This window comes from Molothrus ater, chromosome 1, assembly GCF_012460135.2.
Source record: "Molothrus ater isolate BHLD 08-10-18 breed brown headed cowbird chromosome 1, BPBGC_Mater_1.1, whole genome shotgun sequence".
In the NCBI taxonomy this organism is placed as follows: domain Eukaryota; kingdom Metazoa; phylum Chordata; class Aves; order Passeriformes; family Icteridae; genus Molothrus; species Molothrus ater.
Window position 1 is genome coordinate 141,267,975 of NC_050478.2, and position 22,536 is coordinate 141,290,510.

General features: G+C 42.8%; 1 protein-coding gene across 1 annotated transcript; it reads right to left on the reverse strand.

Annotated features, from left to right (window-relative positions):
* Positions 1–6,158: 6,158 nt before the first annotated feature.
* DERL1 (derlin 1) lies at positions 6,159–22,268 on the reverse strand. Its single transcript, XM_036378876.2, has 8 exons — positions 21,949–22,268; positions 19,747–19,858; positions 16,517–16,581; positions 13,924–13,950; positions 11,898–11,993; positions 11,199–11,251; positions 9,897–10,007; positions 6,159–8,814 (listed from the first exon to the last, which is right to left on the reverse strand). Exons 1-8 carry the CDS (start codon positions 22,099–22,101, stop codon positions 8,676–8,678), a joined length of 756 nt encoding a protein of 251 aa, XP_036234769.1. The 5' UTR covers positions 22,102–22,268; the 3' UTR covers positions 6,159–8,675.
* Between the last annotated feature and the right edge of the window lie 268 nt (positions 22,269–22,536).

Here is a 22,536-nt window from a genome sequence, read left to right on the forward strand (position 1 = left end):
TCCTTGTGGCTTCAGAGGGCAGCTCTGTGGAAAGAGCCACCCCACTAGAGGCAGCCTTGGAAGTCTCTGATCTCATTCAAGATGCACAAGGGGACACAGAAAGGCCTAGCAGAACTCTGAGGAACTGGCAAGAGCAGATTTAGAAGACAAAGACTTTCTATAGGGGGGCAGACACATTAGCTTGTGTTGTTTGTATTAAATTATACAGTAAATATTTGGGCCTGATAAGCTGTGCTCTAACAGCAGCTACAGAGCTGAGATCCTTCAGCACAGAAACTGCATCCAGCTAAAACATCCCCCTGCCCACTTAGCTACTTAACCAGATAATACTGCCCTAGGGCCTGTTGCCTCCTTTCAAGAAATTAGACTGATACAGTTCCTAGAGATTTACCAGACCTTCAAGGGGCAGTATCACCACACCTACACCTCCAATACAGGATTTTCTCCTCTAATTCTACTACCACCTTGCCCAGGAAGGTTAAATGACATCAACTTATATCAATGGCTCTTACTATTTTCTTCTTTTCTTGAAAGATTCATTACACAGAGGAATTTGCTATTTGAAAATGACAGAATAATGGGTGCAAGGTGGGGGAAATGCTTTCTTAGAGATGAGACAAGTAATTTCTAAATGGGTGGATCTGTGAACCCCACAAATCCATCTCTTGTGAAGGCAATGGTTCATCCAAGGACCTACAGCCTGGTGAGACCTGTGTCCGTCTTACTTACACCTGACCAGTGTCAGACAGTCCAGGAGAGAAGCAAGCAGAGCTCACTATTTGGGTAATCATAGCCTCCCTTGTGTTTGGGAAGAGTGACATGTCTGCAGTGACACAGCAATGACTGCACACTCCCCTCTGCTCCCAAAACAGTCCATGCACATCTCCATGGGGTGGCTCTGAAGTAGAGAAACAAAGAGAAGGTTTGGAGAAAGCACTAGATGCTCAGTTACAACACCTAGAAAAAGACTGGGTAAGACAGCACAAAAACTTCCTCTGAAGCAGCAACTCCAAAAACTCAAGTGGCATTTAAGGACAAGAATTCTTGAGTTAAACTAGTTACATTCATCAGATCATCTGAGAGAACAAGTAGCTGATAGCTGGAAAACAGAGATGGATGTAAGCAAGGGAAGGGGTATTAGACTGGTTATCACCTAAAGGGGTGAAAAAATAGAGATTGGTAATTTCCTGCCTGCATGACAGCAGAAGAGGCAAGAAAGATTATAAATTGCTATAAACCCAATATTGCTACTGGGCACTTGAAATACATGATTTCAAGTAGCAAGGCTCAACTTCTGAAAATGCTTTGGAGTACTTTATATATGATGGCAGTCACAGCAGGCAATGGGTGAAGATCCCTGTTACAGGCTGCCCAGGCTCTCTAAACTCTCTCTAACTCTTGTCTGCCTCTGCAAAATGCAGGCAGTGGGTGTGGGTCCAGTGCAGTAGAGCTGAGAATATCCCTCCTCCTGTGCTATTGTGAAACATTAAAATTGGCCCTAATGCTTTGAATGCAGTTTCATATGAAAAAGAAGGAATGTAGATTTAAATGAAATAATACTGGTCTAACTAAAACATACAGGAAAACAAAAAATCAGGTTGTAACTATGCCAGTGAGAGCTACAGACATGCTAGGAAGCTTTCACCATGAATGCAGAAACTGCCCAGAAGCTCCAGGTTCTTAAACCCCTTCAGGTACTCCCTGCTCAGGGAGCAAAAGAGATAGAAACCCACTGACCCAATGGTTCAAGTGAGGCCTTTTTTCCAACATACAAGTCTCATCTCAGACAAGAGCCTTTTATTTTTTTTTTTAATTTTATTGCAGTGAAAAGCCACCACCACCATAACAGTTCTGGGAACAAAGGCTGCAGAAATGTTTTGCCCCAATCAAAAAAGCAGGCTCTGATTTCAGCTTTTAAGGGTTGACTTGAACTTTAAAAGAAAATCCATTATACTTCCTAAGATAACTGAAATGTCATTTTAGAAATAAAAACCTGAAACATTTCATTCTCATCAGTATCACCCAAATAAAATACACTCATGTTGCAACCCCACCTCCCCCCTCCACAATTGCTTTGCAATCCTGTTCCAGTGAGGCCTGTACATGTTGCAGGCACACACAGGTCTGATCTCCAGATAAGAACCTCCCTGCTGCACACACCAAGGCTTTGCCCCTTTATTTTCACATTAGGAGCCTTCCCTTCCACAGCCTTCAGGAACAGCAGTTTTCATCTCAAGAGGCTTCCCTGACATACCCTGGGAAAGGCTGTACCCAAGAGGTGCCAAACCAGAGCCTCCTCAAAATGATATGGCCATTTCCTCATCCTGTCTGTCCTATTCCCTCCTGGGTTGCACAGCCCCACCAGTTAAGGAAAGTCAAATAAATCAAGCTTACTGCAGGCTCACACCTGCCACTCTTCCTCTTCCTCTTGGCCCCCATGGATGTTTTTGGCACACTGAGGTGTGCTGGTCCCCCTGGGCAGCCCCTGCCCTGGCTGTGCTCCTCTTGGACTACCAAAGCCAAAGCAGATGTTGATACAGCTAGAGAGGAATTGTCCCTGGGAATGAGCAAGGGCTGCACTTCAGTTTGAATATTGCTAAGACAGAGCTGTAGAGTAGAAAAAACCCCAAATATTGCTGTGCTGGATGAATCAAAGCACTTCTAATTACAGCAGAGGCTTGAACTTTCATAAAACTTTTGCACTCCTGCTTGTAGATCCCAACCAGGTTCTTCTAAGAACATCAATCCCTAAAGATGTAGTCTGGTTTCTGAATTTACACAACACAAAGGCCAAAAGAAAAATAAAAGCTCTTTATGCCATAAGTTGCATAAAGCTTTGGGGTCTTCAGGCTTCTTGAAGCTGCCTCAGAATCTTTGCCTTCCTTTTCCAACATTAATTGGATTTTGATCTTACATACCTTGGGGAAGAAAAGCGAGACAGTACAGAAAACATGACAAGATTAACTTTCCTAGACATTTATACATTCAAAACCCCAAACCCTCTAGCAGCTGAGCTTTGAATCAGATTTTAAGAAAATTATTCGGTATGTAAAAGCTCCAGAGTGAAAATACCAAAACATTAACATTAGTTAAAGTTAACTCCTTAGCTTAAACCCCTAAAACAAGTAAGGCCAATGCCCAAGGCACACACGTGCCATTTCCTCTTTGCAGTTGCTTAAATTCTTATAGCACTAAGCACAGGCAGTTCAGAGGCAATGGACAACTGCTTAAAAAGACAGGTAAGGGGTGTAATAGGCACATGATCAAGGCTCCCTTCCAGCCAAAGGCACATCCCTGAGACCAGCTGGGGGTACCAATAAATACTGAGCAGTGTCTCCCTTTGCCCTCCTCCTTCTGTGGGGTTAAGGATGCAGTAGAGGAGGACAGAGACAGGTGTTGCTTTTCTTTGCAGTCTGAATGGAGACTGCCACTTTCTGAGCCCATATGGCAGATAAAAAAGCACTTTGAAAAACATTCTTTGATCAATGAATACAATCCCTAATTAATGTTTTCTCTCCCATTTTCAAGTCCAGTTAAAAACACAACTTCTCAGCAACTTTAGATCCCTTCCTGACTGATTAAAAATATTTTTTCACCTGAAAAACAGTACCTTAGGCTTCTTTATCTCAATCATACACCAACACCACACCACTTTCCCAAAAATTAAAAAGAAGCCACCATGTGACCCAAATTGCATTTCTCCATCAGAGTAGCTGTTCCCCCCAGCCTGGGGCTATGAGCACCCCTGCAGCAGCAGCAGGAGCTGAAGCAGTTTGGATTGCACTGCTCCAAGACCCTCTGTTCCACAGGAACCACACTGTCCAGGAGGGGCACTCCATGGGCTGCAGGAGGAGGCAGCAGCCCTGCAGCCCAACCCTTCGCGTGCCCTCTCCACACCCCAGGGCCAGGGCAGCTCTCACAGCACCAGCACTGAGCACAGCCAGGGCAGTCAGTCTTAAGGAAGACAAGTGCTTAAAAAAGCCTTTCCAGATGGAGCAGGTGAGGGAGCTCTGATTTTAAAAGAGACTGAGGGGTCTGTTAGGGTTAACTACAAACTAGCCTGGGTTCATTGGGGAGGGCAAACTGGTACACCAACTTGAAACCAAAGGGAAACAAACTGCAAAGAAACTTCCTCCATTTAACTCAATGCCACAAGGTGACCTGAACTCTGTAGTGTGAAGAGGCCAAGCAGCTTGACAGGCCCAAGGGTTGGCACAGGCATCTTCACACCTGTGGGGGCAAAGACAAGTCAATGAAACCAATAATAGACAGATCCACCTGCTGTCCTTTAATCCACACCCAGTCCAAGGACTAAATACACACATCCTCTCAAGAAATACTTCTAAAAATTCAGATGCAAGAGGACAACTTCAGTGGTTTTGATGTTGAACATTACCCCCAGTGGCCATGACCCTCATCACAAAGGGCTAGGATTAGTCTGGCAGTCAGAGAAACGTGTCCTTAAAATCTGATTTGATTCTAATGGCATTTTGGAAGTGCTTTGCTCTTTGGAGAAGGAGCAAAATTTTAAAAAAATGAAGCACCAGAATTAGGGTTTCATCATCACTTTCCCCCTCCCCCCAGGCCCAACATCACCAAGATTCTGCACAGGCCTTGCCAGCATACCACAGCTACAGCTCCTTCATGCACTTGTGCTCCCAAGGAGTGTAATCACTCCTGGATCCTGTTCCAGATGATGAAAGGGTGAGCCACGGCTGCAAACGGAATTCCTTTCATCACCTGAACAGTGTGCTTGAAAAACACAAGCAGCTGAAGTGTTCTCATCTTTTCAATTCTAGAGAACAGTACATCATCACCTTTTAGATGTAAGTACTTCTGCTTAATATGCACATATTACAGTATTTAGCTTAATTAATCAAATCATGACAACAGACTCAATTCTGAACTTCACACTGTTACTATCAACATGGCAAAATAAGTATCTAGGGATGCTTAGAACAAGAAAATCCATTTACTAGTGCAGGCAATAGCAATTCTAAGAACATCTTTACCAAAATTAGTGCTCTGTCATACTATACAAGTACAGATGGATCCATCATCCTAAGTCTAGCACAGAACAAGGAAGAGTAGGAATCATCTTAATTTATGGATGCAGAACAGGATAACAAAGCCATTACAAAGTGACTTGTTGTATAAGGAGCTTCAAACTGTAAACTGGAGTGTATCTCTCCAGCTCACAACCTGAAGCACCAAGGCAAAGCAATCTTCCTCCCTGGTAAGGTACACAGCAATACATAAACACAGAAAGAATCTCATGTTGCAGTGCAAACAACATGCTCCCCTGAAAATGAAAGGCTCTCAGTTTTCCTAGTGCAACCATTGAATGACAACAGGTAATTTCTTATTAAGTCACTGGAACACCACATCACTGAGCTGTGCTGAGAGAGGAGCTGTTGCCAAGATGAAGTGACAGGAATGACACATGAAACATTTTATTTCATATTCTTGGCTCTTCTGCTGACTCTTTATGCAGCTGGAGCAAAATCAAAAGGCACACACTTGTCATGCTCTTCTACTTAGTATGGACCCAGCCTGTCCAGTACAAGGAGCACAACTAATTCTTACAGTCCTTTATGTACCAAGTCCATAATTTTCTTTGAAGCCACTATGGTAACAAACAGGAAAAGTGCAGTCAGATGAACGCTGAGGGCTGAAGAGTCAGAGGATGCCCAATGTGTCCATCACCAAATCAGCTACAGTAAGAGCCTCAAAAGGAGTTCTGGCAGCTGTGCACATCAGTCTGGACAGAGAGGGTACTGCAGAATTCCAAGCTTACCTCTGGAAAAGTAAGTGATCTGTATCAGTCCCACAAAGTTTGAGGGTATGTAGAAGGATGCTTTCTCCCAGATGACAAAGAATTGATAATCAAGTATATAAAAAACAGCTGTAAAATGGTAATAGCCCAGAAGGACACAGTCTGTCAAAACTCATGGTGTAGACAGAGACAAAGAAAATGCCTTTATGATTTTGCTACTGATCAGAGAAGACAAGACTCCCACCTAAAAGAAGGTCATTTTTGAGTACTTTTATCAACAGCAGGAGATGGTGTCACAGTGCAGCTCTCAGACAATACCCACAGACCTGCAGATCACAAGGCTTGTCTTAAGCTGAAATATGATTTAGCAAAACAAAGACAATAACAGAGATTAAAATTTTAATTTAAAACTTTGCCAACAAAAATTGATTACAAAAAGGGAAATTATCTGTACAAAATAAGAAAGGAGGTACTCATTTTAACAAGAGACTGCCATTATTAATGTATGTGGGAGGACAAACAGCAGTTCAGGTCAAGTAACAAACTGAGAAACAAACAAACTGAACTTGTAATATGGAATTCTGAAGTGAAATTTCCATAAACAAAGTAAATTGACCTGAAGCAGCTCAGAAGCTAATCAAGGTTTATAAGAAGTCCATTTTCCTCGCAAACCTTTTCCTCTTATTTTAGAGAAGGAGGGCATACTAGAAAGCAAGACCCATGCAGTGCAGTGGGCCAGGACAATGCCTTTTGCTGAGCTTTCTCTCACTGAAGCCTTCCTTTGGGCCCTCTGTACAGAGATACTCTGCAGTTTGAGTGTGCCAGGGGTTTAACTGAGTCACAAAGTACTGCATCTTCACTTAAAAGTTGGGTCCTGACTCAAAATGATGACAAATGCTTTGGAGACTGTGAAATTCCTATGACTAAAATGACTCCTATCAAAATGATGATTCTCAGACTATTCAAGTCCACATCAAATAACAGCTGTTGGTCAAGGATAAATCTCTATTTACAACACTGCACTCCTCTTTTCTACCTACCATTTCACACAGAGAAAGAGACCAGAGCATCTTTAAAACTCATTACCAAACAGACAAAAATGGCAGGTGATTTCTAAACTCCAAGTTCCTGTAAAACTTAAGCACACAGTATAATCCTTACCAGTTTTCTACATTTCTCCACAAGCCAAATCAATATAACCGAGTTGCAGTGAAGACATGGAACATGCATTTTTTTTAATTTCCAGTCTAACGGCTTATTTCCCACTCAGCTTTGCATCACTTAGTATTTACAAGTTTTTACACCTTCAGAACCCAAGTTTAGTGAAGAAACAAAGTAGTAATAAAAATGTATCAGCCCAGATTCACTTCACTTACTTACAGTTACCTGAGATACCCAAGTTGGGGCAGAACAGCTTTCTGTGCCCCACCTACTCAGTAAAAAAAACCAACAAATGCTAAAGGACAATTCATCAGACTTGAAACTTATCCTAGGGACAATGCTCTTCCTCCTCTGACTACAAAACAAAAAGTGAGCAACTACATTCTGACTTAGTCTTGGTTAAAGTTAGAGTAATTGTTCCTAGCTGAAGTTTTGGATTTATTTATGTAAACCTAAGCCTTACTTGCTCACTAGCAGCTCCCAGCTAGGGAGTCAGGGACAGCTGTCTTGTAAGAATGCTGTGAGACATGCATGAGTCCTCCTTACAGCTGGGAAAACTAAGATAAGTAAGAAGTTTGCTCAAGAGCATGCAGTGAGTCAGTAACAAGCTGGCATTACAGCTTCCTGGATCTTAGCCACATGCTCTGCCCATGGGAACCCAGTGCAAGGAAAACTACTGTACAGAATCTTTCCCTTTTCCATGTCAAACATTTTTACCAAAAATAGTACAGATGCTAATAAACAGTGTATGCAATTTCTTATTTGACAATGAAAGAGTCCTGCAGTAACCTGTTATATTGTATCTTCACCCTGCAAAAGATTATTTCCAGCTTTGATTCTTAGACATCTTAAAGCTTTTAGGATAAAGCTGAAGATTCAGTTAAACAATGCTGCAGTCAGTACCCTTAACCACAACAATGTTACATTTTCTAGTTTAAGCAGTATTTATGCTACCCAATTTGGCAATCAAAAGAAAAACCTTGAAGCCAAGAATTCACAGATCTGGGGGGGAAAAAAACATACCAGACTTCAGTTTCACCAGAAGAAGCTTTGTAACATTCCATGAAGAGTTCAGAGATTTCAATTCTGTGAGTATCTGTTATTGCCATTTCAAACAAAAGCCCTCTAATCCTTAGCCTTGCCCAGCCCATGATGTAGCAGGTAGGACAAATGCTGCATGGTAAGAAACAGCTCTGCTCAAAACACAGCTTAATAACAGAAATGCAACATTTGCAATTTGCTTTATGTGAATGCATCAGAGAGATATCACTTAAATAATGTTTCCAAAGACCCTGGGACTTAAGCACAGCTATGGAAAAAGTCAGCTTCCTAAACTTGGGGGCTTGCTTGAGACATCTGCCTCACACTAGATTCTTACTTTACTGTGGTCAACAAAGCTTTTAACACACCAGGCAAGATAGAATACCACTAGCTTGTTCCATCACATCATGGAACAGGACAGCCAATGGATCCTGTTGTGACAGACAATACTGTATAAAGAAGGCTTATTTTTAATGGCAGAATCACACTGGACACTACTGGCTAACCTGGAGCAAGATCTACATTTTTTCCTTCTGGAGTTTTTAATTTGCTCTTGAACCAGAAACATTCTTTCTAATCAGTTAAATCCAAGAGTACTGCAGAGAGCTCAGTTCTTAAGCATGCTCTGCACCAGGAGCGGTCGGTTCCACGTCCAATTGACACCGAGGAGTTGCTGTTTTCCAAGGGCAGGAACTCTTCACTGGTCCCCCAGCCGGAAACCTTGGCCCCAGTTGTGTCTTCCACCACCCTGCTGATCTTCTGCAGCCCTTCTCATGCTGGCAGGAGGGACACCAAAGCCCGACACTCCTCCCCTCCTGTTTGGCAGCCAGCGGTAACTAGGACAAAGCAGGGAGGAGGAGTTAGAGAGAAACAGCAGGACCTTGCAGGGAAATGCCAAGGCTGTGCTTTCTACTTTTCCATGCACTTCCTCTTAACTGATAGACTCTGTAATAAAACTGGCCTTTCCCAGTAGAATTTCAGAGAATTCTTTCCAAATCTAAGCTCTCAGCACACTGACAAATGGAAATACTGGGAAACTTCCATCTCTGGGATGTGTGTGGTAACAAGAGAATTGCACAGAACCAACAATATTGAGGGCAGTTTCAGAGCTGTTACCACCTTTAAAGACATTTTTAAAAACAACCTTGTCTCCTAATCTTTATGGAAAATTAGGTTTACCAGATGGGCACAGAATTAGAATATAAAGATTCCCTATCCATTGAAACTTGTACAGAAAGTATAACTGTAATTCAACACTTTATGCTACAAAAAGGGTTAACTGAGTTGCTAACTAAAGTTTGATAGAGGAGGAGTATTTGCAGCCCAAAACTATGTGGACAAAGGCAACTGAACTACAAACTTTGGCTTCTGATAGTATTCTCATAGTATTTCAATGCTAAAACAGTGAACATATCTCAAGAAAAAGCACTTCAAAAACCAAGACTTGCAGTCCCAGTGAGGGTGACTGATACAGACTGCAAAGCAGAATCATTTATAGCCCTGCACAAGCCTACAACTATTATTGTTAAACATTCTGAATTGGTAGCTACTATAACATGGGGATACAGAAAACAGATAATTTACAGGATAAAACTTCATTTATATACCATCTGATAATTGTTAGGGAGTTCTCTTTACTGCAGCTCAATTCAACAGCAGAAGTATGACATTTATTCTCACTCTTAAGAGTGGGTAAAGGCATAAGCCATCCCAAGGGGCAACAAAGAACTCTCACATGGGCCTTTTACAAGAAACTCAACATTTTTTATGACTCACCAGCTCTGTCAGTATGAGAGTCTGTAGAAGGTTGGCTTGGCAAAGTATTTTACACTTTATGATCCCACCATATAGATGTCTGATGAACCATACAAAAAATTGGACTAAACAAATAGTGATGTAAAGAATCAAGCCAGCTTACAGGAACTGAGGTGTGGACAGAAAATTCCTTCCTCCCAAATCCATTGGATATTTAAACATTAAGAAGAAATACAGGTGTCCAACCAGATTTCCTATCAGCTCATTGATGACTCTATAAAACAAAAGAAAGAATGGTTTCACATGCTGTCTTCTCTGAAAATAAATGAGTGACAATCTTCTGTTCACCTGCCACCAGGCTTTGCCAGGGTTGTGACACACAGAAAATTTCCCCTCCCTCAGCATTTTGCAGCCACTTCTTTAGAAGGGCCAACCTCCTGTGCCAACATATCAATAAGTCTGTTCCACCCTCCCTTCCCAGCCTTCTCTACATTCTGCATTGAAAACACAATTAAATACTTGTTTACATTGGGGAATTGGACCGTATAGCGATTAGTGCCCAAAATAACCATCTGCAGTGCCAGAGCAGTTACTGCTGCTCTCACTGGACAACCTGTCTCCTGCTGTACTGAACTGTTTTGTTCCCAGTTTTGTGAAAGCACTGCTGACTGGAGGCCCTTGAGTATCTTCTGTCATGCATAGAAACAGCAGGTAGCTAAGAGCAGGCAGTTTTCACAAGTGACAGATGAGTCAGTAGGAGGCACAGCCAGAAAAGGGAATTTGGTTTTGCTGTACTATCTCCTCCTTTTATAACTCAACCACAAACTTGTTGTTGTCACTAATTATGTTACAGCGGCACCAAGAGGCCCCAGTCAATGCAGGGCCCCACTGAGGGGGCCCACACTGTGCACAGAGGGGATTTCTGCATCGAGGGGTTTAGTCAAGAAAAAAAAAAACCAAACAAGAGAGACCAAAAAATTCAACAAGTGCTAATATGGCACACTGTGGGCTCATTGCTATTTTCCCTTGTTTAAGAAACTGAAGGAAAAAAAAAAAAGACCAGGTTGGACAAGTCTGTGAGGGAAAGAATTAACAGCACTATCAGAGTCAAGCTAAACTTGTTTCTAAAACCAGTAATAATGGCTGGGGATGACATCTTTCTTTAGTGTGTGTTACCATCCAGAGGATGACACTTTCTTTAGTGTGTGTTACTTCCTTAGTATGGAGAAGGCCTAATGCATGGAGTTACTAGAAAATACACCAAACTCTCATTGCTCTCCCCTCACCTCCATTCTATTCTCTAGTTCTCACATGGACATCTCTCCACCATGTGACACTGAGCATTATCAGTCAGATTACACAGCTTTAACCTTCTTATTTTAATATTACTCCTAAATTCAGCAGCAAGTTAAATAGCAGTAAAAGCTTTTATAACTTCAAATTGGCCATAGAAGTAAATACATACGATCCACCAATGATGTAGTTGAATCCCAGAATAACCCATGGAAGGTAACAGGCCTGGAAAAGAAGGCAGTGGAGAGGGTAAGTACAAGTTAAGGATGTAAACCTGTTCTCAACTTCCCACTGCACTAATAAGCATGATCATAATCTCAATGCTCATTACACAGGTCCTGATCTATTAACTTAAGCAGATTCAACCTAAAAAGGTCCAAACTGAGCAACCACTAACATTTTTAGACAAAACATACTCATTCAAACATTATAAGCAAATGTGCCTTTTGAACCCTATGTTCCACAGCAAGTTTGCATCTGGAACAAAGTCCTAAAGTTTTTGATTTTGAAAAGGTTTAGAAATTATCAAAAGAGTCTTCTCTACAAGATCTGAGAGAAACAGCCAAGGGCACACAGAAAAAAAACAATTTAAAATACCAACATTTTGTCACTACATTCAGCTTTTATCCAGGCTAAAGTTTATCACGAATTTTTTCATTTCTTCAGAACAATGAATTGTCAGGACATCTTTTCAGTAGAGGCACACTGAGTGATACCACATGGAAGACTATGAACTTTGCTACATCTCAAGGAGTATTCTATGTGACAGTACAAGACACTTTTTCTAAGAGAAAATGTTTCTATTTTGCCTCTCACTCACTACACGAGCGCCTTATGGGCGGAAATCTTTCCAATACACTGTCTGACATACCTTAAATCTTGTTCCAAACCAAAATGATACAATCATGTCTCTGTTCAGCTGGGCCCACACATAAAGTACTGACATGATGAGTGGAATCATCAGCAACTGCAATGTTTAAAAAAGACAAAGTTACCATTATTGTCAAAGAAGCACAAGAAACTCAGGCAGGAGGTGCTGTGTTTCAGAAGTGGTTTGTAAGCATGGTACATCACTGAAGTCCTTTCAGATTGCCCCAGAATCTTATCCAATACATGCCCTGGATCTGATCAAAAACTATTGAGAAAGTGACGGAGGAGAACCTACTTGCTGATTCTCCTTTGCAGGACCATGCCAAAGCAAAGGGCTCCAAGTGAAAGAGCAGCTGCAGGGAGCTCTGCTCTACCCACACCTCCAGCAGTGAGCCCTGTGCCACAATCCTTTCAGGGCACCAGCCCAAACACCCTCATCTGGGGCCAGGCTCATGTGCCAGATGCAGTGTCACCCTCCAGCTGCCACCTCTGCTCCCATCCTCCTGAGAGCACCACAGGGAAGGTGCTGCCCTCAATCCCCACTGCAGGGCATCAACTGCCTTGGGAGAGCTTGCAGTGACCTGTGCTCCACGCCAGGAGCTGAGGGGGTTGTTTCAAACCCTTCTTTACATTGACTCTGCATTAGCTGACTGGACTGTTTCTAGTGAAAAAACACAGAGCACTGCTTTTGCCATCTGTGATTTCTGAGCTGAGGGCAGGCTGCACCAGCAACATTGCCAGGAACTGGCTGAATGCTGTAACCAGCTGCTGGGTTTGGAAAAGAGGTTAAAACTCAGCCCTTCAGGGGTGCTGCTATTATTCATCAATCCAGCTTTTCACAAGCCCCACGGTGCACTCTGACTCCCCACATGAGAACTTTATTTAAAGGTTATATTAAAACCCTTTTTATTTTACCTAAAAAAAAAGTAATATCTAATATCTGAACACATTTGACTTAGGAATAGAGGCCTAGCTATCCTACTCTATCTTCTGAATTTCAACAAAGGCCACTCAAAACAAGTAAAAACCCTCTTATTTTTAAGAAAAACCACACTTTCAAGTCAAAAAACTGATTCTTCTTAAATCAATATTTTGTATGCAGATTAAAAAAATTAAGTACCTCTTTAAAAATATACAAATCAACACAATCAGTATAAAATTTGTATAATGTGTGGGTAAGTCCAGCATCCTTTTCAAAATTTGTGGTTATTTTCCCCACAGAAAAGTTTAAGTACAAAGTTATGGACAGGCCTTGACACAATTCACTCCAGACCAGAGATGTATGATCACTGGTTTTGTCTACCAGGAAGCCAGAGAAGTGATCTAATAAATGCTAATAATAATTCTATATGGAACACTACAGATATTGGTGCAGTCTTTAGGTGCTGGAGAAAGACAAAGATGAGAACAGCAGAGGCAGACTGAAGACATGCAGTTATCTGACATCTGTTGTGTCCAAAACACACTTCCCAATTTTCACCTTTAGTATTTGGAGAGAAAAGAATTATTTCACTGAAACCAGTTCTTAAGACCACTATCTTAATCATTCCTGTGAAGATTTTGTACTTCACAGTTCTGATCTCAAACTGAAGCTGTATTTTTCACCAAAGAAAATCTTCTGTTGGCAACTAAAAGCCATACTGAACTAAACTTGAGAAGATTAATAAACCAAATAATCATTTTTAAATAGAAAAATAAGAAAGAAGATCCACATTCATTAAAAGAAATAGTGCATAGCTGACATCTTATGTCCATTTTAGTAGAAGTCTAAGCACTTCCTGACTGCACAAAGCCACCATTTTTTACTTCTTGGCTCCCTTACTAGGTTAGATCCAAGCTTGTGCCTTCAGCTGAGGCTAACCCAATCTGAAAAATTAACAATACACACACAGCAGTCCATTCTGATAGAATCTGAACAGCCTAGCTTAACTATGTTCTGCAGTTAAGTCAATAATGTTCTCTATAAAGTCATCAAGTAGTCATAAAGTTGTGTAAAATTATTATCTAAGAAACTGCACCACACTTACCTGCATGTCCATTACCAAGCCAGTTATCTGTCATTGCATCATGAAGGAAAATGCAGAAAAACCTGACAGACTACAGCAATAAAAAGCTTCAGACACACAGAACACATGTGCAAAGATCTTTATTATTCAGAATTAATACTACACTGTTATAGGTTAAAATTTCCAATGATCTAGAGATGTACAAACTTTGTTTCAATAACTGCTTTTTGGCAGCCTTTCAGGTGCCCACCTCAAGTCATTACCCTAAGGGCTGATGGGTGCACTGGCTTTTCCTCCCTGATGAAACTGGCTAGCTACAGACTCCATCAGTCCTTGCATAAAGGCACATTTAAGTTTAACAACTGGATTCTTTCATTAGTTTAACACTGACATTTTGGTTTTCTAACTGAAGAAATACCAGATCATTAAAAAATACCAATATATTGCCAATGAGTCACAGAAAAGAAGCAATTTCTTAAGTGCATCAATGCAGGCTTTTAATACTCTTCTCCCACCTTGGAGCTCAAAGACACTGTTGTAGTAACTGCTGAGTAGAAAAAAATCACTGAATGATTTTAATATGATCAGGATGCTTTTAACAGATCATAAATACATATAAAATGACACCCAGCATTTTCCCAGATCATGCATCCAGGCTGCTCCTTACATCACACAGGGAACAAGCAACTAGAAGCTTTTAAATTACCAGTTTGAAAGTCAGGTCACAATTACATTAATTAAATGCTCACAGCCAGGAGCCTGCAATCATAAAGGCAACCTTCATCTTCCTAACAATGTAACTAAATACACCTTGTTACAGCTGTGGCTCCACAGGACTGGCAGGAACAGCAATTCCCTCCACATAGTGGAATGCAACTAGAGATAATGGATTGATAAAGCATTTCTGCACACCAGCTCCCCTGGAATCTGGCTCACACCGATGTCACCCCTCCCTTTTTTCCACCTGCTGTGCCACTGCAAATTGCTACAAGGAGGCAGCAAGAGCACAGACAGAAAGGGAGCATCCCAAAGGATGGAAGCTCCACACCCTCTCCTGCCAATCTGCCAGTGCTTCACTGCCCTTACAGTGAATCTTTCTCACATTTCAATGGAATTTCCTGTGCTTCATTTTGTGGAATTGGGTGTTCAGCTCCAGACCCCTCAGCACAGAAAAGACATGGAGCTGTTGGAGTGGGACCAAAGGAAGGCCACACAAGTTACTGGAGGAATGGAACACCTCTCTTTGAGGAAAAGGCTGAAAGAGTTGGGGGACAAAAATGTTTACCAGGGCCTTTTGCAATAGGACAAGTGGTAATGCTTTAAACTAAAAAAGAAAGGTTGATTCAGACTAGGTGTAACAAAGAAATTTTTCACTATGAGGGTGGGGAAACACTGGCACAGGTTACCTGGAGAGATGGTGGATGCTCCACCTCTAGAAACATTCAAGGTCAGGCTGAATGGGGCTCTGAGCAACCTGATTTAGCTGAAGGTGTCCCTGCTTATTGCAGGGAGCTTGATAACTTTTCAAGGTCCCTGCCAATTCAAACTACTGTATGATTCTATGACAACACCCCAGGCTGCACAATCCCAGCTTCTCATGGGACAGATGCTTCAATCCTTTAATCATCTCTGTGACCCTTCACTGGACTCTCTCCAGTATGTCCATGTCTCCCTTGTACTTGGGAACCCAGAGCTGGGTGCAGCCCCCACACATCTCTCAAAGGCTGAGCAGAGAGGAGCAATCCCTGCCTCAACCTGCAGGGAATCCTTGGCCTAGGGCAGCCCAGGGGGCTGGTGGCCACTTTGGCCAAAATGGCACATTGCTGGTTTGTGGTCAACTTTGTGTCCAGCAGGACACCCAGGGCCTTTCTTGGAAGATGAAGATGCTTTGCTTTTTTTGGAAGATGCTTTGCTTTGTCAGTCCCTGGTCTGTCCTGGTGCCTGAGGCTGTTCCTTGCCAAGAGCAGGACTCTGTACTACCCTTTGCTGAGCTTCATTCCTGGTCAGCCCATTGATCCAGCCTCTAAAGATCCCTCTGAATGGTGGCACAACCCTCTGGTTCATCAACAAATCCTCCCAGTTTTGTATTCAAGCTCTAAAAGAAAATTCAGCTGGTAAAGCACAGCCCACAGAAATGTTTCCCAGCATTCCCAAACTAACAAGCCCAGCTTTTTCAGGAAGTTGTCTCAGTGAAGATATCACAACACTGCTTTCACAGACTCAGATGACTTGTACCCAGCAGGTAAAGGATCTCTCCTTTTCAGGGAGAGAATTTCAGGGAATGGCAGTGATCATCAGCCCCTTTTTGCACATGGCAGCTTGAACACACTAAACTCAGTGCTAACCCATGAGCAGCTCAACAAAGCAACCCAGGCAGCACCAGGGACACTCCCCCAGCATGTGCTCAGCTCTGCGGAGGCAGAGCTCAAGGCCCCACTGCACACTCTTCATCATCTTTCCCGTAAAGTTATACACTTACAAACTCTACAAACTTCCCAGGGAACATTTGCTACATTTTAAAACTGTTCCTTGATAAAACCTGGTCTTTGAACATACTTCAGGTGGAAACAGAAGAACCAAAATATTTCTATAAGTTTGATGATGAGAAGGATACAACAATGCAGATCCAGTTAAACAGGAGCATGAACATGTAATCTGCTGGCCTTCCATCAAAAGCCCCTGAAAATAAAGAGAATAATTTTGAATCATCAAAGGCACTACAATTTTGATTAAAAATTAGGACAACTTTTATTTTTCAGAGTCTAAGAAAGCTCAGTTAATAACAGCTGCTTTGCACGCACTCTGTGGTCTATGAGTATTTTTTAAATTTTAAAAAGCCTTAAAATAGAACAACCTACAGGCTGAAAAATAAGACATTCAGCCTACTGCATTAGAGCACAAGCAGTGTCTATACTTAAAAAAGAACACACTGACTCTGGAGATAAGTAGTTTTAACTACATAAGACTTCAAAAATGGAGTTGGACCCCATCGTTCATATGAAACTGTGGGTTAGAAGCACAGAATTAGCAAATGCACATGCACAGCAAAAGCAGAAATACCAAGTTTAATGAGTGAGTCATGTGAAAACCAGCCCTTACTTAGGCAAATTGCATCCTTTTTGCATCATCTCATCAGACTCAAGAGTTTTACACTCCAGAAAAAATCAGCATACATGACAAGGAGGGTACGCACGTGCAGCACATTCTGTTCATTCTAAGCTGTGCTGCTTGTCTAATTCACCATTCCAAATATGTGTCAATTTTTTCAGGACATTGGAAACAAAAATAATAGAATAACATTCCCTGCAAGTCATATAAAATGAAATTATCTTTAGATGCTCAGTTGAATTTGAGACCTGACAGAGACAAGTACTAAAAAACAACCCTGTAGCAATTCCTTGCAAACATGAAAAGCTGAGGCTCTCAGTCCCACTAACTGTGGCAAAAGGCTGACAGAGACCTCAGCATCTATGCAAGACTTCCACCAACTTTCATATAAACCCAGACAGGAAAGGAAAGAGCCTGAGAATATTGCTGAAAAAGACCCAGACCATTGGGGGTGAAACATAGTGACAGTGGGAATGACAGTGACACACATGGCACCTCATGGACAACCTGAATTACATGCTCCTAATTAAACATCAAAATGCCTAGAAAGAATGCCACTGCTTAATGTGAGCACTGCTCAGCTTCATAGAAGTATTCTTAAATGAAGAAAATCTTCTTTTAAGCATTAGCTTTTTAGAATAGCCTATGTAAAACAAAATTACTAAAATACCAGTTTTATTGTTTAAGGTCAGCCATGCAAAATGCGTAACAGGAAAAAAAAAACATGCTTTGAAAAATATATCAGAAAGTTTTAATGTTGTAAAACTACATAAACTGAAGGTTTTTTCCTTACTGTTGCCATACAACAAATAAAAACAAACAAAGAGAAGAAGCTGACTAAGGCTGTAGAAAGGCCAGCTCAGGAATCCTTCCAAAACTGGAAGAAATAAAAGCTATTATTATTATAAATTTTTTTACTTCTCATTATCTACAAGATTGCTAATGAGAGTATTAGACAAACCATTTGACTTTTCCATGAACATCTAAGGGAATTGGACTACAAACTGCCAGAGAGCTCAGCACAGGTATGGGGTGAGCTCTACCCCACGGGTCCTTCCATGAGGCCCAGGGTATAATGCAGTCATCTGGGAAGAGCTGCAGACTCATAATTTACATAAATCTCATCATTCACACAGCTGGGGGGTGAACTCTGCATTTTCTGCTTACTCGGTTGATATTTGTTGTGCTCTTCTCCAACCAAAGCAAAACAAAACCACACCAATCCCCCTTTCCTTTGGAAGTCACAGGTCAGGCTGTTAGGAAAGCACAAGCACAGCACAAAACCACACTGGTATTTCTGACAGCTAAATTTGAAGCTGGCAGGCAGCAGCAGTGTATGCTCAAAAACCATGCACAATGCTGAAAATAGCAGTTTCACTTTCTCAGTTTCACAGACAAAAGCAGGCACAGACCAATGCAAACTTCCACTTGTAAACACTATCAGCAACTTATCTGTTTTCCAACTACAGAAGGATTCAGGCCTTTTTCAGAGTAACAGTCAACCTAACCAAGGATTTCATTTATACCCAGAAAAATGACTGGAATATAAAAGAAATACATTGGTTCAAACAACACAGATGACTTCCCAATTTCAAAATCCAGATCTGTTGTACAGCAGAAATTTACTCCCTTTCATGAGATCTGTGCCACAGCACAAACAACTAGAGCATTTTGTAAGTATATCTACAAGCAGTGAGGTCTCTTAATTTGCATAATTAACCAGAAACTCTTACTACACCGACCTTCGCCCAGTCAGAACTGTGAGCACTCTCACATGCTCATAAACCACTGCAGACAGGCTCAAAAGGAAGCAGGAACCATTTCTAGCTATTAAACCAGTATTTACCTTCCACTAAGAAAACAACCAAATACAATTTGGCACCACTCGTGCCTTTCCCTACCACTCTTAAGTCTTAAATGTGATTCCACAATACTCTCTGGAGGCCAGGTCTACCAGGGATCTCCTCTCCATGGGACTTCCCAGCATCACCTTCCAATGCATTCCCCTTTACACCATCAGTTCTAGACTCCATTAGAATGATACTGAAACTCTTGTTCACAAAGGCTTTCAGGAAGAGTCTGGCTTTGCAAATATTTTAATTATTTATGTCAATTGAACCAATTTTTGTCTAGGTTTAATGAACTGGGCAGTGCAAAAGGAAACCAGTTTCAAAGCTACCTTGTACCAACAATCCCTTTTTTTGAGAGAAATTATCTATTATCTGATCTCCTTTTTTTCACTTAATTTTCCCCCTTAACTGAAAATCCTTCTAATCTCTTAACTTTTCTACATATCTGTTAGGCAGAAGGGTAGACTTCCTTTGAAGGAGGTATCTCTCAATTCAACACAGACAACAGAATAACACAATAAGCATCCCTATTAAAACAAGAAAAAATTGATGTTATTTTCTCCCAATGGATAAGCCCATTATTACATTATGCTCTATCATCCTTCTCTGATTAAAAACATCAGGTACAAAAAAATCAGAGTTAAACATCACCTTTTAATCTGTCTCACTCATTTCCTTAAATCCAGCATCTAAAAGCACTAGGCCCTCCTACTGAAACAAGTATTGAGTTCAGATCCTAAATGGCCAAAGGGAAGGAGCCAGCCACAGAAAATCAGTTTCCAGAGTGGTTTCACGCTGACCAACATAAGCTGGCACAGAGATAAGCCATCTCTTATCAGCTCCAGGCAGGGTTCAGCAGGTGCATACAATTTAATGGACAGCATACCTGTTTCTAGTCGTGAGGAATATTGATACAAGAAATACAAATTCACCAAGTAGAGAAATCCCGTTCCAGGTCCCACTGGGAAGAAGAAAGTTGCCGTTATTGGCCGCCAGATCTGTCCAGATCAAAAGAGAAAGATTTATTTATAAACTGCAGAATGAACGCATGTGCACAGGCTTTTTATTTACATTCATTACTTGATAATGAATGAAAACGTGGAACATCAAGAAGAAGATTAAAAATAGCCCCAGTATCGATTGTTCCAGCTTCAGCAGCTTTTCAGTTGTGGTGTTTTCTTTCAATCTGGTAAGCAAAGCTATTAAGACTACACCAGAAATAACACACAACTTTGCAAACTGCTTTCCATCACATCTTTGCAGCAGTGAGTCTTTAATGCAGTGCAAAAGAGATTCACTGGGCAAGGATGCTACCCCGTTTAAAAACCAGCCATACAAAACCCATTCTTCTCTGTTGAACAGAGGCCAAAGGCTCCACAGCCTTTAGTTTACCATTCCAGCCAGCACGTTCTGCTCTGAGCATTTGGGATCTGCTCTGGGACAGCCTCCCAGCTATGAATATTGGGCACAGCCAACTGCATGGCAGCACATAGCAAGGACAGAAAATGGTCATTCATGAATGAGCTCTTTAAGTAGCTTTAACATTTCCAAGCATTTCTTTAACATTTCCAAGCTGAGTATTAGGATCCTGAACATCACAGTTCAAGAAGGAATAACAGAACTAGAGGAAAAAACAGTCATTTATGCTACTAAATTTTGTGAACAATACATGAATCAAGGTACAGAAAGAGTCATGGCTTTAATTTTTTTTCTTTCTTCTCCTTTCTTCAATTTCTTCTTAAATTTCTGTTATGTCATCTCATATCTTCTTCAGTGAAGATATAACGAGATAACAAAAATTTAAAAATTGAAATCTCTTCTCTTCCTTAGTTTTGAGCTCCTCCAATGAGTGCTCTCCCCCAGCACTGAATCTGCAACCTCACAGTGCAAGGAAAAATATGTCCAGTTTGAGACCACTTTTGATATTGCTATTGTACCCAGAAACACTGCATGTCTGACACCTCAAGGCATCAGCTGTTGGTTTACATGGAGCATATCTAAGCACAGAAGTTGACAATCCCAAAGAGAAGGTTTTTCAAATTCCAAACCAGAAGGTGCAAATGCACTCCATTACAGAATCACAGAATATGTCACATTAAATGGGACCTGGGTGATCTGGGCCAACCTCCCTGCTCAAGCATTCTCAGTCATTCTAGAGCACATAACCCAGGACTGCACTCAGACAGTTCTTGGATAACTCCAGCAAGGGAGATTCCACAGCCTCCCTGGTCAGTCTGTTAGCGTGCATGGTCACCCAGGTCAGGTGGAACTTCCCATCCATCAGTTTCTGCCCGTTTGCATTTGTCCATCTTCTTTTATCACCTCCCTTGTGATACTTATAGAAACTGCTGAGGTTCCCCTCTCAGTCCTCTCCCCTCGAGGCTGAGCAGGCCCAGCTCCCTCAGCCATTCCTCATCAGAGATGCTCCAGTTCCTTGATCACCTTTGCTGCCCCCGCTGTACCCACCCCAGGAGCTCCATGTCTCTCTTGTAGCTCTGCCTCAAAAGCTCCCGGGCCAGCTGCAGCCTGGGCCCAGAGTTACAGCTCCCAAAGCCACGGCCACACGATGACACAGAGCTGGGCAAGTCACCTGTAGCCACAGCCACAGAACTCCTTGGCACAACAACCAGTGCCCACCAGAACAACTCCCACAAAAAAAAATGTAGGAAAAAACACACCAGGTTGAGGCACAATAAGAATTACAGAGCTGCCAGGGGCAACAGCCCTCCTCCTGTCACCCTGGCAGGGACGCGCAGCCCGTCACCGCGGTGGGGGCCCTTGGGCCTGCAGGCTGGGCCCGGATTTACGCGGTGCTCTGCCCGCAGGCCCTGTACAGGTTGAGCGGGAAAGCGGCTCCACTCCCCCCGGAGGGGCTCTGCTCCCCCCCGGTCATCCCTGGGCGCTGTGTCGGTGCACGGCGTCTCCAGCGCGGCCGCGGAGCCGGGGAAGCGACCGGCGCGTAGCCCCAGCGAGGCCCTGCAGCGCTGCCGCGCACTACAACTCCCAGAAGGCCGCGCGCGCAGCGAGTCACAGTCAGCTACTGTAGAGGCGCCGCGGGACACGCCGGGAGCGGTAGTGCGGCCCGTACCTGGAAGCGGTGGATGAAGGCGTCAGGCCAGAGGAAAAGGTTGACGGGGCTGACGAGGCCCAGCTTGCCCACGAGCGGAACCGCGATGGAGCCGGCGAACCAGTAGCGCGTGATCAGAGGGATGCTTCGGAACCAGTCCCCCAGGTCCGACATGATGCAGCCGTGCCTGGCCGCCGCCCAGGCCTCGCCGTGAACCGGCCACTGAAGAAGAGACGAGACGAGGGCTCAGCCACTCCCGCCGCCCAGTCACGGAGGGGGCCCCGAGCCAGACGTGGCGCCACCGAATTCGGCCGAGCCGCCGCCGCTGCTTCCGGCCCCGCCCCGGCCGCCGGGAGTCCCGCCCCGGGGGCGGAGCGAGGAGCGAGCCACCGCCTCTGGGCGACGGGGCGGTCGGGTCAGGCAGGGATTGCCTTCCTAAGAGGCTCTTGTAATGCGGGGGCGCGGGCAACAGGAGGGAAGCAAGTCCTGTGCCTGCGACAGGCTGCAGAAGCCACGTTCTGAGTGACCTACTGCACTGCGTTATAAACACACTTGCCTATGAGGACGCGACGTTTTCACTCGTTTTTACTTCATTGCCCGGCGCTGGCC

Excerpts from the sequence above, each read along its gene's own strand:
- DERL1 (XM_036378876.2), bottom strand. The coding sequence starts at position 22,101 with ATGTCGGACCTGGGGGACTGGTTCCGAAGCATCCCTCTGATCACGCGC. Across the intron at positions 11,994-13,923 it reads GCTTGGTAATGGACATGCAG|TTGCTGATGATTCCACTCAT; the intron begins GTAAGTGTGGTG and ends TAAACATTGCAG. Across the intron at positions 11,252-11,897 it reads GGTTTGGAACAAGATTTAAG|GCCTGTTACCTTCCATGGGT; the intron begins GTATGTCAGACA and ends CTTCTTTTCCAG.